Source organism: Astatotilapia calliptera, chromosome 20 (genome assembly GCF_900246225.1).
Source record: "Astatotilapia calliptera chromosome 20, fAstCal1.2, whole genome shotgun sequence".
Classification (NCBI taxonomy): domain Eukaryota; kingdom Metazoa; phylum Chordata; class Actinopteri; order Cichliformes; family Cichlidae; genus Astatotilapia; species Astatotilapia calliptera.
In genome coordinates, this window is record NC_039321.1 from 22,241,309 (window position 1) to 22,256,968 (window position 15,660).

Here is a 15,660-nt window from a genome sequence, read left to right on the forward strand (position 1 = left end):
TCAAAATGTTATGGACAAAACTATTTTTTTTGTCTAAAATTAACATTGTTGTTAACAAAAAGTTAACAAAAATGCCCAATCTATTAAATGCGATGCAAAAAATATATAATAAATATATAATAAAAATATGTCATACACAACATGATATGCAAAAAAAAAGTGGATTTTGTTATAAGGGTTAATAAACATCTCAGTTGCAAAAAATCCTAATTTTCTGGCTATTTTTTGATGGGGTGGGTCTTACAGGGTTAACAGACCTTTGTGTTTCTACACACTTTAACAAACCCTACCTGTCAAATTTTAAAGCTATTCAAGCAAAGGTAATGCTCACACATGCTGATATAAATTTTTTTACACCATTATTTCTGTATCTAAAGGCACAGCTGAAGTACTGGGGTAATAGGTCATACATAATTTAGTCAAGTGCGTGAGGGACACACTTTAGGTCTCTATCTCAAAATCTGTCAGTGGTATAACAATTAGATTACGGTATAAATTCTGAGGTCGTAGATGCCGTCTGCATACTGTTGTTATATGATGTCTTTTTTTTCACATATAACAATAAACTTGAATATAAACACTTTTTCTTTTCATTTTTAAGCTCTCATATCTATAAGACCATTGATCTGATTATCGTAGTCTTATGATACACAGTAAAACACATAAATGGAAATCTGTGTTACAAATTTCAATCCCCTCAAAGGCCTCAAAATTGTTCTTTTGTCAAAATTGCTGGAGGGTCAGGTAAATTACAGCTCAACATAAAGGTGACTTGAAAACACCTTTCCACCTACTGTTTGCATATGAGCAGGGCCTATTTCAAAACACTGAGCTTATCGGCACATCCTTGTCAGCACATAGAAACAAATTTCCCTTTTGTGCATTGCCTCAGACCTGCAGATGTGAGTAGGAACTGAAGTGTGATTTATGTAGGTACATACTTCCCTTGCCAGCTTTCTGGGAATCTTTCTCAGCTTTGTGAACTTCTCGTTTGGCTATTTGTCCTTTGGTGCTTTCATTGCCTCTCTCCTTTACAAGCAGACAAAATATATATATTTATATATATATATATATGTGTAAGAACAGTCAACGTCAAAAAGCAAAGTTCCAAAAAACAAGACATGCAATCATTCGCCTTTAATTGAGACAGGGCATAAAGTGAGGCTATAATGTGTAAGTGTTATATGCATGTGAATTACTTGGTGTGTGACCACCTACGAGGTAAAAATACAGTCTGGAGTCATAAATAGAAATTAACAGTTGTTATGAGATGTGATATCATTGCAGAATGATGACAGCGCAACATACTGTGATCTCTTTTAAGGCAGCCAGCTGCTCCTGAAGAGAGTGGATCTCCTCCTTCTCCTTCTGTCCGTCCGGCTGACCCCCACCTTTCTTTAAAGTCTAGGAGAAGGTGGCATGTCATTAGTCCAATTCATATTCAGTTCTCTACCATGCTTACCTTCTATCAATTCATTTTCATTCTGTAATTGTTAGCTTTTTACACATTATTACCCTTCATTTCTTAAGTTATGGCATCTCTTGTTATTAAGGTCTAGAATTAAGGTTACACAAACCTAAAGCTCTTCAGATTGAGGCTTTAGGTGCTATTTTACATAGCCATTCAAATTCTGGGGTAGTTTTAATATTCTTTTTTTTTTGTGCCTGTCCCATTTGGTTCTTTAGCCGTCAGAATTGTTGTCTGAAGACCAACAAGGATACCCAATGGATTTACTTTGCCAAATGGATCATCACGGCCTTGCCGTATTGGTCCATTTGATCAACCTTTGTTGTTATTATTTATTTTATTTTATTTTCAGTTGTTACAGATGGGACAGACATGACTGAGGGATAGGAAAGGGAGAAAGAACGATGAAGGAAAAGAAAAACAGAAGGGAAGAGGGACAGTGAGAAAGGGCACTTAAAAAGAGAAAGAAGAAAAAAAATCTCCTGGATCACCTGTTGAGAGAAAAAGAAGAGAAAACAAGCAAAAAAACCAGAGCAACATACTAAACACAACACCATCACGTTAATCTAGCTAAGTGTAAACAGCAGTAAATACTAAATATTGAATGTTGTTATGTAACAAGCAGGACCGACAGCGCATAATGTGCTTGGAAATAGCAGCAAATAAAGGTGTAGTTTATGTCTATGAACAGTGAACACCTGTGTGCACACCTGTGTGGCTCAGCGTGCTTGTACTCAAAAGGTTTCCCCATGTAATGGTCTGCAAGAGGGTGTAGAGAGCCATAGCCCCGTCCCCCAGGGCATGAAGCAGGCATGGAGGAGATCCAGGCTCCAGACATCCAGAGGCCCCAGAGTGCGAGAGCCCAAGGAGGACCACCGGAGGGGCATCCGTGCCACCTTCCTGGGAAGAGCTGAAGAGAGCCCCAGATGAGGGGTCACCCAGTAGCCACGGAGCAGAAGCCAGAGGAGGCTGCAGTGGCGTGCCCGCCGGCTCTGCTGGCAGCCAGCTGTGCCAGAGTGAACCGAGCCGCAGGCCCAGAAGCTGGAGGCCCGAGGGCCCCCTTTGCCCCGGAAGAGGCCTGACCGAGCAACAGGCACCAGGCCCCGCCAAGTAGTCACCGGGAGTGAGCTAGTGCATACCTGAGCGCCCAGCCCCGGACACCAAGAACCACCAATGCACCGACCCCTGAGGGCATCAGTTACCGGCAGACACAAACATGCATTCCCACCCTCATGCACACATATACAAATACTCAGCACTCACCCAACATAGGGATAGACATACATGGACACTGTACACACAATCACACTCCCCAAACAAACTCTATACCCCAGGTCCAGGTACCCTCACTTCTGGAGGGGGAAACGGCACCTAGACCCAGGAGATGTTACCCTTTCCCCCAGGGGTGGAGGCAAGCATATTGCCCCAGGCTCCGCAGCTGCAGGGAGGCCCCGCATCCCAGATCCCAATCGGACGGCCAACACCTCCTCCCAGCCCCCCCGCCCCGATGTCCAGCAGAGAACAGCGGTGTGTGAAGACCCCAAACCTCCCTCCTCTTGCTCATGTGTAGTGTTGCTGCGTGTTGTTCTAAGGTGCATTTAAAACACGGGAGAGCATGGTGCTGCTGCCAGAGAGCAGCAGGTGTTAGCACGGCCCCTCCCGAGAACCCTCAATGTCTACATGGATTTAAAATTGAGAGGTGGGCACCGGCACCAGAGGTGGGGTTGAATACAGACCGTCCACTGGACGCCGTTAACGTGCCCACCCTCAAGGCCCTATATGTATGTCTTACGAGAGTGTGAGTAATGTGGATGTCTAAGTCGTGGAATAAAATTGAGGCACAGGTGGCCAGAAGGGGACGGGGGTGGATGCCTCCCCTGCACCCTGGTGACACACCCGCACCCCAAGGCCTTAATTGTGTGGGTGGGTGTGTTGGAGCGGGAAGAGGGAGGCAGCCGGGGATGGGGAGGAAAAGAAGGGAGGAGCAAGATGCCCCTCCCTGGGGCCAGCTCCCCCGCTGACCCCAGTAGGCACCCCCGTCCTTCGGCACCCACCAAGGCAAGGGAGCCCGGGCCCATCCTACGGCAGCAGCCCCACAGGACCCGGGGCAGCCCACCCGACCCCACCGCAGAGGAAACTGTACCCACCCTAACATTCAATCATCTCCCAGACTGCACAAGACAGTAGACACCCAGGTTAAGTTTATTCTCCACCTCTCCTATACTCTCCCCCACCTGCAGAGTGGACTCCTGCAATGATGGAACAAACTCCCTGTCAGTTGAAGAGCCCCCTAGTTAGGCCGATGCGCCAGAGGCCCTCTTCTCTTTTTTTAAGAAGAGAAGATACCAAGTATAAGATAAAAATTTAATACCAGCAATGGGGAAAAGAAACACTTGCCTGAGTCTCTACCAGCTTTCCGTCAATCTTGGCAAAGCCATCAAAGAGGTTTTTGTAGAGGAAGTTCTTTCGGACTGCAGCATCGTTGGGTGGAAGGTAGATTAGGATGGCACTTCTCTCCTTTTGGTACACAGATAAGATGATTCGCACTGCTAGCTCTCGAACTGTTGATGCGCTGTGCGCCAATGCCGCTGTACAGAACTAACAGGGAACAACAGGGTTTCCACAAACATGAAAAGGTCTATATTATTATTCCATTTCTAATCCAAAATATGCCAAAAAAAATTATATAATACACTGAGGTTGAAATATTTAGGGATAATTAGGGATCATCACTTGAGCGACAAACGGCAGTCCATTTATGTGCTGATGTCACAGTTACAATTCAGATTTGAAAAACTATGTGAAAAATCTTTAAGCTGCATTTTTCCAAGCTAAAAACAAAAAGCCAACAGCAAAGTGCTCAAAACAGTCCAGGCTATACCATTTAAAATAGCTAACGTCAGCTATCAACATGCTTACAGACTGGCACAATGAACCATATATAATATCCATTTGGGTGGTCAATGTTTTTGTTTTAAGACATACCAGATTTCCAGAAATACTAAAAGTACCACACAGCAACACCAATGTCCAGTTTAGTACGTCCAGTCCAATGAGCTATCATTTAGACGAGTGAAATCCTAGTATTTTATTTGCTTGTTACTTAGAACATACAGTCAGTTGGTGCAGTTTAATAAACCAAGCCTGCTATCATTAGTTGTTAAATTAATACTGTAACCTGAATATGATCATTTTTGGTTAAAAAAGAAAGAAAAATATGAAAATGAGGTATCAAAATGTCCATAAAACAGTGTGTTGTCACTGTGGCTACATCCATCTTTTGTATACAGTCTACATGCAAAACACTACAGGACAGTGTTTGCATATTTGGAAGTGCGGAAGACAGTGGATGGATGGATGAACAGACAGACCTGGGCTAAGAGAAAATAATTTAAAATCTGATTACTGACCTTCTACAAGCTTACCTTGTTAACTGTTTCAAACCTGATTTCTTTGGGAAGATATTACATCTAAGAACCAAAAAAGACTTTGTGCATTACCCCTTTCCTTCTACCATTAAACCTTTATACTGGAACACATACTTCTAAATGATATCTAAATGTATTCACAAAAAAATTAATAAATGAAAAACTCATCTGATTTGGAAAACCACCCCATTTAACAAACTAAAGAGAACTTGTTCGATCGATATCTGCAACAGATTCCGTCATTTTTTGCATTTGAAAGCCACCTCAGGAGATACACACCATTTGTCTTTCTTAGAAAGGCCACGGATGTGTTAAGCTACATCCATATTTACTTACACTCTACAGTATCCGATTTATGCCCAGTTTAGCTTCATGTACAACGTTGTTGAGAGTCCTTTCAGAGGAGTGACACTCATAATATAAAATGAACTTATTATCCAGCATAATTGCTGTGAAGAGAGGGATGATAGAAAGGCCATCCTGCCAGTGGAGGACATTAACATTGAGAAGTAAAGTGTGTACAAAGGCCACCCATCCCTCGCTCAACCGGCTCAGGGACAGCATGCCATTATTCTCTGTTGTATCTTCCAACCCCTTTTTCACTCTGGCTTCCACCTCAGAGTAGATCACCCTAGTAACAGTGGAAGAAAACGGAAATATGTTAGCTAAACCGTAGCTGAGCTGTCGAGGGGGACAGTCACAGGAGCCCAAAGACACGATAAACTAGAATTACTATCTAAGGGCCGTGAACACGTGAAGGTGTGGTTAACAGTAACATGTATGGAAGGCTTTGAATGGAAATAATATGTGGGGATTAAACATGTTTGTAAGTTTTGTGAAATATGCTCACATTCCAAAAAATGACTCTTCACGCTCAATAAACTTGAAATGAAATTCTGAGTAAAATGCTACTGAAATATACATAGTCAAATATGTATTTTTTCAAATAATTACTCATTATGGAAAATGTGCTTAGTATGAACTGAATGTATACCAATCAAGTAAATTTCATTTGACCAGATTTCATTAAATCTCACATTTTACGCTGTACTGATGTAACAGAATTGAAAAACTTCCATGAATGAGGATGGAGTTTTCTTTGCTCCTGAGCTGTGGCCTTAAAAAGTATTCTGAACTACTACAACAGTGAAGTTGACCTTTTGCATGTAAAACCTTATCACTTCAAAGTCTGTCATAATCAGTATCTGGGCTTTTTCCAACTGAAAATGACCTTGATATTCAACTGTCATCAGTTCATCCTTCATGTGAATTGAGCACTTGTGCTCGTGTCTTTTTAAAGGGAAAAAACATTTTAGGTGCTTCATCTGCCAGATTCAGTCAATTCAGTAACTTACCTAGCTGCTAGAGCAAATCAAATGAACATAGATAAGCTATGTATGTTTTGCAGTATCATTCAGATCTTTCTCCCTAAGTGTGACAGAAATACGATAACATGGGAAAGTACAGTACTGCAAGGAACGCTCACATGCGCAGTCACCACAATGATGATACGGGCTCAGCTTTGTGGTTTGTCATGATTGCTTTTGTACCCTCAGGAAGAGTGTAGCAGTTCTGTGTTTGTGCAACAGGGATAATTCAAGCAGCCAGCCTGAACACTCTATTCTTTCAAAAAGAAAGTTGCATTACTTATTGTTATGTATCAGACTGAAACTAAACCAAACCATTTCTATTTTTCTGTCTTCACCGTGAGAAATATTAACACCTCTGTTGCAATTTCTCTGATGATGGTTTGTTAAAAGTGCCCGATGTTAACAAGAAGAAGTCTGCGGGTAAAATAGCTCCAAATCTGATTAGCAAGGTGGATTAAGGGATATTGAAGGGAAACATCGGGGACAAGGCAACTAAGTAATAAAAATAACTGGCAATTCATAAATTTCTCATTGACTTTCAGTTTAAACATGCTGTCTGCTCGTGTTTTACATGAAAGCAGAAAGTGTGACAGTCAGGAAAGAAGCGCAGCGGTCCTGTTACATCTCAATTCAGGCAGAAAATATTTTCCAAGCAAACACATGTGGCAGTCAATACAAAAAAGGGTTAGGAGCTATGCAAGCATGCCCAAGCATGCAAACACAGTCCGTGCAGTTCCACCTATGTGGCTTTGGCTTCAATAGGCGGAGAAACTCAGAGGACAAACCTAACAATTTGCTCAAGACTAGGGTTGAATTGGGAGTGGTACGGGGCGGTGCGCGCGGGGGGGGGGGTAAAGTAGGAGTGGTTAAAAATTACGCACATTTTTAACGGATTCATGAAATCCTTTCCATGAATCCAAGAGGTTTACTTCATATCTGAGTTCACACACTGGTTGGAAAAGCACCAGATTACAGGCATGCTTTTCTCTCTCGTATTTTGACTCGCTCAGCTAATTTAAAAGACCAGGATGTCTTGGAGAAACATGATAATAATGACACGAGGGAAGAAAAAAACTTTTGGAATGAGACACCTGCCATAAGTGTCTTGATGTAATCTCTAATCTCAGCCTCAAAGCTGGTCCAATATGATAAAACACTATGTTAAACTGCACAGTGGACATACATCTGAACATTAAGAAATTTTCACATTTCAGCACCGGCGGTGGTACGCGTACATCACAAATTCTGCAGTTTTTGCACAGTTTGTGAGCCTTTACCACGAGGTGCACACAGAAAAACGAAATCACTAAATACCTTGTTCATATTCGGAGTTTTCCTCAACAGAAATCCTTTAGCTAAATTAATAAAACTGACCTCATGTCATATGTGTCCCTAGACATACTGTCAATCTACCGAACAGCACATACTGTAATACTGCAAGACTGTGGCTTTTTCTTTTACTGTTGCCAGAATAAGTTAATAAAATTGAGAGTAACATTAATTTGAAAGTGACGCATGTCTGAACAAATGACTAAAGCCAGCAGCATTACATGTACTGGTTCTCAAAAAGGTTTCGGAGAGGAGTACGAGACAGTTTGTTGGCCTGCTTCAGTTTAACAGTTGGATAGTTTGCACATAGATATTAGGTCACTGCTGGAAACCAAAGGAGTGCAGGAGACGTTAAAGAGGGTGCCAGCAGTGACAACATTGACTCAGCTGACTGGACATTACTGAGGGCCTGTTTACGTAAATGAATGGCCACAGAAGGCCTGGGAGGGACTGCTGCTTTTCTGTAAAGTTGCACCATAACTACTGACCCAAATTTAACAGAAAGTCAGCTTATAGGATCTTTCCTTATCCTTTTCTACTTTGAAGTGGAATGACACAGATTTCCATATTTTATATAGTTTATATAGTACATATCATGCTGTAATTGCTCTTTCCAGAAAGGAATTAACTATGAATTGAAACACTGCCTTAAAGAAAAACGGCAGTCAATTGTTTAATTATTTATCTGTGAATGTGTATCTTTTTATTTGAGCTTTTGAAATGTTTAATTATTTAAACAAAGTTTGTCCTACTTGACTTAGTAGGCTTTATTTAATTGCACACCCAAAGAAAACACATTAGTACATTCATATTTATAAGTGACATAATTATCACACCAAACATATTTATTATGGTTCAGGTTGTTTACCGTCATAACATTTTCCAGGGTGAAGCCAGAGTTTTCTGTACCAAGTTCAATGAGCAGTTTCTCGAGTAGCTCAGCCCGACTCTCAGCCAGGCGAGAGGGAAAGTTGGATTTGAAGGGTTTCACCAGCTCACCAGGGATCATCTGCAGGGCCCTGACATCCTTCAGAACAGCAATTTCCTACATGAGGGACAAGAGAAATAGACAGCAAGTTTTAAGGGGGCGTAAATCACGCAATGTATTTGTAGACTTGCACCTGCAAGTCTTGTAGACTTGTAGTACAGAAGTAATGCAAGTGCTATGTACCTCAAACAAATTACAGTGTATGCTTGTGATGCTGCACACGGTAATTTGTCATTCAACATTGGCCTCTGGCATAGGCACAAGTCGTGACAGAAAATACAAGCTGACAATCGGAGTAAAACTGAAGAAGGGTCTTAGAAAACCCTGTCATTGTTTTAACCACATCAGGTGAGTGGAATGTATGTCGGAAATATAGGAAGACACGCAGAAAAGAAGTGTGCAACTGGCCCTCGACACACAAAGAACGATTCAATCAGTCCCTGAGTCAAGCTCTGAACACAATCCAGCAGAAGAGGGGCTGCGAGCTTAAGTCTGCGAGCTACTGAGCGAAAGGGCACCCACCCTTTCTTACTCAACACACGCCCATCCATGAGCACACAGGAACGAATTTGACTAACCAAATACACAAATATACAGTGTACATCATCTGTCCATCCAGCAGCCAAGAAACATTTTCTTCTTTCAACCCAAAAGTCCAAATGAAAGCGTGCTTGTGCAATAAAGAGAATTTCATAGTTGAATTACAGTTAAAACAGAATAACTGACATCAAATGATTATTGTGCTGCATTATGTTTTGTTATCTTGTTTGTTATCTTGCACCAGTACAGAGCACAAATTATACCTACCTATACCACTCCACTTTGGTAATGAAATCACACAAGTGGTGACTTCAGCGTCTGGGGCCTGTCTGAAGGTTGTGCAGTTTGTTGCAACACCTCAAGACACTTCCTTACTCGCCTTCTGTTTCTAGCTATCTAAAATGCAAAACTCCCCATAATTAAATTTATTTATAATTGACTGCTCTCTTTTAAATATAACTTGTAAGCGATCGTTTAGCCTCCATTTGAGCACACAGACCTATCTTAACGGTTGTCGATTTACATGTCAGTGCATGTGCACTAAGTATATTTAGCAATTAATCAGTTTAATAATGAACCTGTGAAAACACTGCAATACTTTCCCTGAACAGTGCTGCCATCAGACACACCTGATTTATCACTGCATCACTGTTTCCATTCCTTAGTCTTGCAATAATCACTTTAACACTTAAAGTTACAGCATGTAAGAGCCGAAGCGTTTCACTAACTCAATGCCATTCAGCATTTTAAGAGAATGTCTTCTTTCTTTTTGTAGTGTTTAAGCACTGCTGACGTGTACACACGGAGCTTAGTAGTTTCTACTCATTTCCTGACCACTAATATTACGTGATGCAAGTTTATACGTTAATGTCAAATCATCACTACATGAATAGTTCAGGTCTCTCCATCCATGTCTACATCAACCGGGTTTATAAACAAACAAAGCAAAAACTAAATGCACAGCTTGCATCTCAAAGCCAAGCCAGGAGCTACAAAGAACCTGTAAGAAGGAATGTTGTCCTGCGTGCTACGTAGTGCATGCTTCAAGTCCACAATCAGTCACCACACCTTACATTAATTATGCATGAAACTGCTTTGTCCATTGTCTTCTTTTTATGAATGCCTTTAGAAATATTGGACAGATTAGTCATGGCTGGAGTTTTCAATGCTTAGAAAAATTAACTGGACTAACTAGACCTAAGTGTTGCTATGATGTTTTACCACTTTGCCCTTCCTTTTTTTCTCCTCAGTTTAAGTTTCATAGAAGTCATCTTCCACACTCCTAATAGTATTTCTACTTAAGGGGATAACTAATAATTATTTTGAGAAGCATTTTGATATATTTACCAGTATTTAGCCCCAACTTTAAAGTGACATTCTAAGAAAACATCATTTGTTCATTTTTACACTGGAATAAGGACCTTGGATGTTTATGCACAAAGAACAGAAAATATTATACTTTGCAACAACCAATCCAGTTTTAGGGAGATGAAACAGCATATTGTGCTAAAAATGGTGCCTCAATCCAGATATACAGAGGCATCACACAAAAGTAATACTTTTTGGAGGAGCACTGGGAGGAAAGTTGGATTGAATTTTGCACATGTTGGAACTCTTCGGTGTCTTTGATTATAGTGTAGTATTTATTAATACTAATTTGAAAATAACTTTGAATGCAGACTCATGGTGGCTGCCTAAATGAGAAATAAGCAAAGATTTTTACCATTGTGTCATTGTGTGGGAAATTTAGTACTCAACAGGGAAAGCTGTTTAGCTTTAACAAATCCCAGCTATAACATTAGACTGCCATATTTTCTTTATGTACCGTAATTATAAATGGAAAAAGCATGACCTAACTCAAGATGTGACGTTTCAACACACCCACATGCTAATCCTACTGCAGAATATTTTAGTGCTGGCTCACTCTACCATTGTTGTTTGGTTGGATATCAAAGCAAAACTTGGAATTTACCAGTAACCTACCAACAACACAAGCATGGGAATAATGTGAGATGACTCATCAAAAGATTCTGAGAATCTGTAGAAATCTCTGTGTAACTTCTAGCTTCACTGTTGAGCAGCTACAATGTCATACCAGACAAGAATAGGGCATTCCTCTGGTGTAAAAACTGTGTAAAACTATGCATGCCAAAGGTTGTTACTGCTGGCATTCTTTTTTCTCCAAGTTCACCAGTTCATCCTGTGAGTTAGGTGACTTTTTTGTTTGAATGAATCATAGGTCAGTTGGTTTTTCTAACATATCATAAATAAAGGTTTTCACTTAGCAAACACACAATAAAAAGAAGATGGGAGAGAGCAGGGTGACACAAAAGACCGAAAGGTTGATGAATAGTGTTGGGTCTAACTGTACAATACCTGTATGAAGGCAGAAACTGTGGCCCGAACGCGAGTAGTGGAGTCTCCGGTCCTGGCAAGCAGATTAGGAAAGGTCTGCTCCAAGCAGTGGGTCACCTCAGCTCGGCCCAGCCCTACACCTGGGATCAGCTGGCTTAGCATTAGCCGCAGCAGCTTCAGCGAGGCATGTAGAACCTAAAGCAAGATCCTTTTGTAATGAAACTTAAAACTTGGTGCTCTTTCTAAAATCTTACTACAATGGTAGCACCATATGTACTCATATATCTCTGTATGGACCTACCGCCTCCCACCAATTAATGAGCAGACACAGTTATTAACATCTATGTTTGATATCTTTTCTCTTTTTGTTTTTTAAAAATATGTTAAAGAGGTCTGAGAGAGACACTGATGCTAAAATCCTCATAAAGAAGAAGAAAAGCCGCAAATTAAGGCTGTAAAAGAAAAAATATTCCAAATTAAGCAGAGTAAAGGTAGTGGAAGATTAAATTAAATTTAAAGTAAATTTTGATCAGATTTATATGTTAAATTAATAAATAGTCAGTATGATTGACATTTTAAAAGTAATAAAAGTTATGCATTTTGCACTAGTGTATGTACTTGAAGACCTAATCGCTGCTCATACATTTGTAATTTATCCCTTGCAACAGCTAAAATTAAAAAAAATCTGATGCGCAACACAGGTCCTACCATTACACAAAAAAGTCGACCCTAATGGCCTAAATAATCGGCATCCCATCTCAAAAATGCCCTGCTTATCAAAAGCCCTTAGATTCCTTTATAAGTGCTGAACTGTGACTGTACCTGAATTTTAACATCAGAACAGTCAGAATTTAAATCATGCCACAGTACAACGAACCTTAATAACCATCAGTATTGTGCTACACTTTTCGTACAGTTAACATTTCATTCAGTAGATCATGGCATTCTGATTGAAAAGTTATGCTCAGTCAGTTTACATGAAAAGTCGTTTTTATGGCAGTCTTTCTCATAGAACTCTGAAAGGAGTCTTCAGATTTTTCAGGTTAGTCCATTTTTTCTTACTATAGGTGTTCCACAGGGATCCAGTCTTATATACCTCTTCTGTTTATGCCATATACTATCTCTGCTACCTATAGCAGCAGAGCTAGTATGCATAAACTACCATGCTTATAGAGTTTTTAAAAAAATTATTATGCCACTGACTATTGCAAAACTACAGTCTGCTTTTGATACATTTCCAAAAACAACTAGTCAATCATAAGCTGGGAGAGCTGAACTGGATCTAAACTCTGCTAAAACTGGGTGTGATCTATTCACAAGATTAGGTAAAAGTAAAGAGCCTTTGGTTTATATTCCAACCCTTCATCGTCAGAAATACTTTGGACTTTTTTAATGCTCTTTCTCTTCTCTATAAAATCACTATACAGTAAAAGGTTTTGTCTGTACTTGTTTATAGTGACACTGCATTGTAATAAAAAAGTGTGATGGTACTCCATATCTAAGAGAAAAGAGCAGTATTGCATGTTTATTTACCAAAAGCTCTGCAAAGATTTGCTTACATCTGCCTAATTTGGATGTCAGGTTTCTAAAATTAGCCATTCGCCTTGTTCACAGCTGAACAAACTGGTTTTAAATACATTAGAACATTGTATTAGATCTTTTAGAATTTGCATAAATATTGCCTGGGCACTGTGAGTGCCAACGTCTATTTAGCATATACATTTTATTCAATTCCACAATTGTGTATAAATTTAGGACAAAAAGTATGCAAATGTGTGTTTGGTTAATTGTCTTTGTTGTAACAATCCTATCTTGGCAATAAATCTTATACCATTTATTTATAAGCCTGTTTAAAATAGAAAAAAATAGAATAGTCCTTCACTGTGATTGTACATGTACAACAAAATTGTGGCATTTCCCTGAAACAGTGCCACATTTTGCTTTTATTAAATATCACTATTAGCAATTAATTAAAAAAAAAAAAAAAAAGAACACTTACCTTTCTGTTGAAACAGACATTTCCTTGGCCTTACTGCATCTCTCAAATAATTTAGATTGTGATGGTATGTCTATATTAAACTTGTGAATTTAAATTTATGAAAGTGTTTCTGTTCTTCACTTTTCTCAAAAAATGTCAATCAGAGGGGGGTCCTCAAATTTTGGCTAGTGTTTTTCTTGCATCACTGCTCTGTTTGGCTGGGCCGAAGGACTCATACACACCCACAGATACACACAAAACTGAAAGCCCAGGACAAGATTGGAAGTAAAGCCACTATAAATGACAGCAAAATTCATGGCATTGCTTACATGGCACTGGAGTATCATCTTTTAGCTTAAACGAAAGGTTCTCCCTACATCAATAAACCTGCTCTTACAAGATTTCTGCAACAACTACCCAACGTTAGATTCAGAACCAGGATATAATAATATTTAATACAAACCAAGGTTGTTAAGCGTGAATTAAACAAGCCCATTTCTATGCAGTATATTAACCAGTTAACATCTTAATGGAGTATTCTGTGCATCAAAGTGACTAGGAATTATTGCAGCCAAGCCTTTTTCATCCATTTTTACCATTCCACGCAGAAGGATTACAAAGCCATCCTTGTCAACACTATTTGTTTAAAGAAGCTAGCTCTGGGAGGCTGCACGTGGTACAGGGGGAACATTGTTCAGGGGGTGGCTGTATAAGCGGGTGCTGATTTTTAACAATGTTAAAATGTAGGTTAGCACTGCTTGAAACCTATGTAGTATGTGTTAATTGGGCTTATTTTTATGTTAAGATTAATTTCTTTTGAGGAAATGACTCACAGATGTGACTTTATCCAAGAGGGCTTTTTTGACGAGGAACACAGCAGCTCTTATCATGTTCCTCAGCTCTTCCTTGGGGGTGGTGGGAGAGACCTCCAAAAGCTTCTTATACACAGAAAGCAGGGCGTCCACTCTGTAACACCAGGTTTTAGAATATACCCCCGCCACCTGGGAGTGAATGGCAGCAGATTTACCAAGAGGATGAGAATATACATATTAGTTACATTGGTATTGTAGCATGTGGAAATAAAAGTGTGTGGTATATGCTGTGAGATTTAAATGCAGCAAATACTCCAAAGGCATTCACTTATTAATTTAAAACAACTTTTTAAAAGGAAATGGCAGCTATTTGTTGCATGGTCATTCGAACAGTGATGAACTATAATTATAGTTAGCGTGCTAATAGATTCTGTATAAAATAGGCTATTTAAGTGTTTTCAAAAGAGTTCAAAATTTGTTTTTCCTATTATACTTATTTTTTTAACTCGAAGAGTACTTACATTATCCAGTGTTAAAAATAAGCCAACAGTTAGTTGGGTTTTCTCTCAAATATACATTGAAATCTTTCTGACTGGGCTACTTATAAAACTGACTAAATACTAAAAGGTGACAGGTTTTATTTTTGCACTGACAGTAAGAAAGTAAAGTACTCCAGTGACATAAAATAACACAATGCTCTAGGTTTGTTTTTCTTCTCAGTTTTTGAAATACACTATGACTTTAACTGACTTCATACACCCACTATGACCTTGGAACTGGCTTAACAACAACCAGAAAAAGCACAATAACAATAATAATTACTTTTTTTAAACTACTTCTGTTCATTTCGGTATGTACCCAAGGACAATACCCATGATTTTTTGCCAAAATTGTTGAAAACAGAAGCAAATGATTTGTGCCAAAAAAAGGTCAATGCCTTTGCTACACAAAGAGAAATTGTGCTTATGAGTGTAGTCACTCCCAGAGGCCCACTGAGATCCTGACATGTAGGAATATAAACACAGCGCAAAGTTAACAGCTATCGTTGGCTTAGCTAGCTGTTTGTTTCACATATGTTTATCTTTTCTTACCAGGCTTTCTCCAAAGACCTCTATTGAAAGACCAGCCTCTCTCAGCACCTTCTCTGTCAGGGGTTCTGGTTCTCCACTCATTTCAGTGCTCTGTGGAGTCCTTTGCACTTCTGATATCGGGGAGTGCTCCTCCGCAGGGCTCTGAGTGGCCTCCAGTGGCTGATCTTTCCTCTGAAGGGCTGGCAGCGGCCTTTCGTCGTAAGGCACACTGGTAACCTGTCACCAGAAGAAAGCAGAAACTGAAAAAATATTGACACCACATGCTGAAGAAAATATAATGTATATTATATTTTCTTACTAC

At 39.6% G+C, this 15,660-nt stretch overlaps 1 protein-coding gene across 6 annotated transcripts in view; it reads right to left on the reverse strand.

Moving 5' to 3' along the window:
* Nucleotides 1–15,660, reverse strand: part of cep104 (centrosomal protein 104) — a 36,416-nt gene that overhangs the window by 10,843 nt on the left and 9,913 nt on the right. For 5 of the 6 annotated variants that reach the window (XM_026153878.1, XM_026153874.1, XM_026153875.1 and 2 more), the window contains 7 exons: nucleotides 15,360–15,575; nucleotides 14,290–14,457; nucleotides 11,500–11,673; nucleotides 8,464–8,640; nucleotides 3,866–4,066; nucleotides 1,309–1,404; nucleotides 942–1,029 (listed from right to left, as the gene is read on the reverse strand). In XM_026153878.1, coding sequence (XP_026009663.1) covers nucleotides 942–1,029; nucleotides 1,309–1,404; nucleotides 3,866–4,066; nucleotides 8,464–8,640; nucleotides 11,500–11,673; nucleotides 14,290–14,457; nucleotides 15,360–15,575 — 1,120 coding nt within the window. The remainder of the gene's footprint in view (nucleotides 1–941; nucleotides 1,030–1,308; nucleotides 1,405–3,865; nucleotides 4,067–8,463; nucleotides 8,641–11,499; nucleotides 11,674–14,289; nucleotides 14,458–15,359; nucleotides 15,576–15,660) is intronic. The other variant, XM_026153879.1, reaches the window with a different exon arrangement.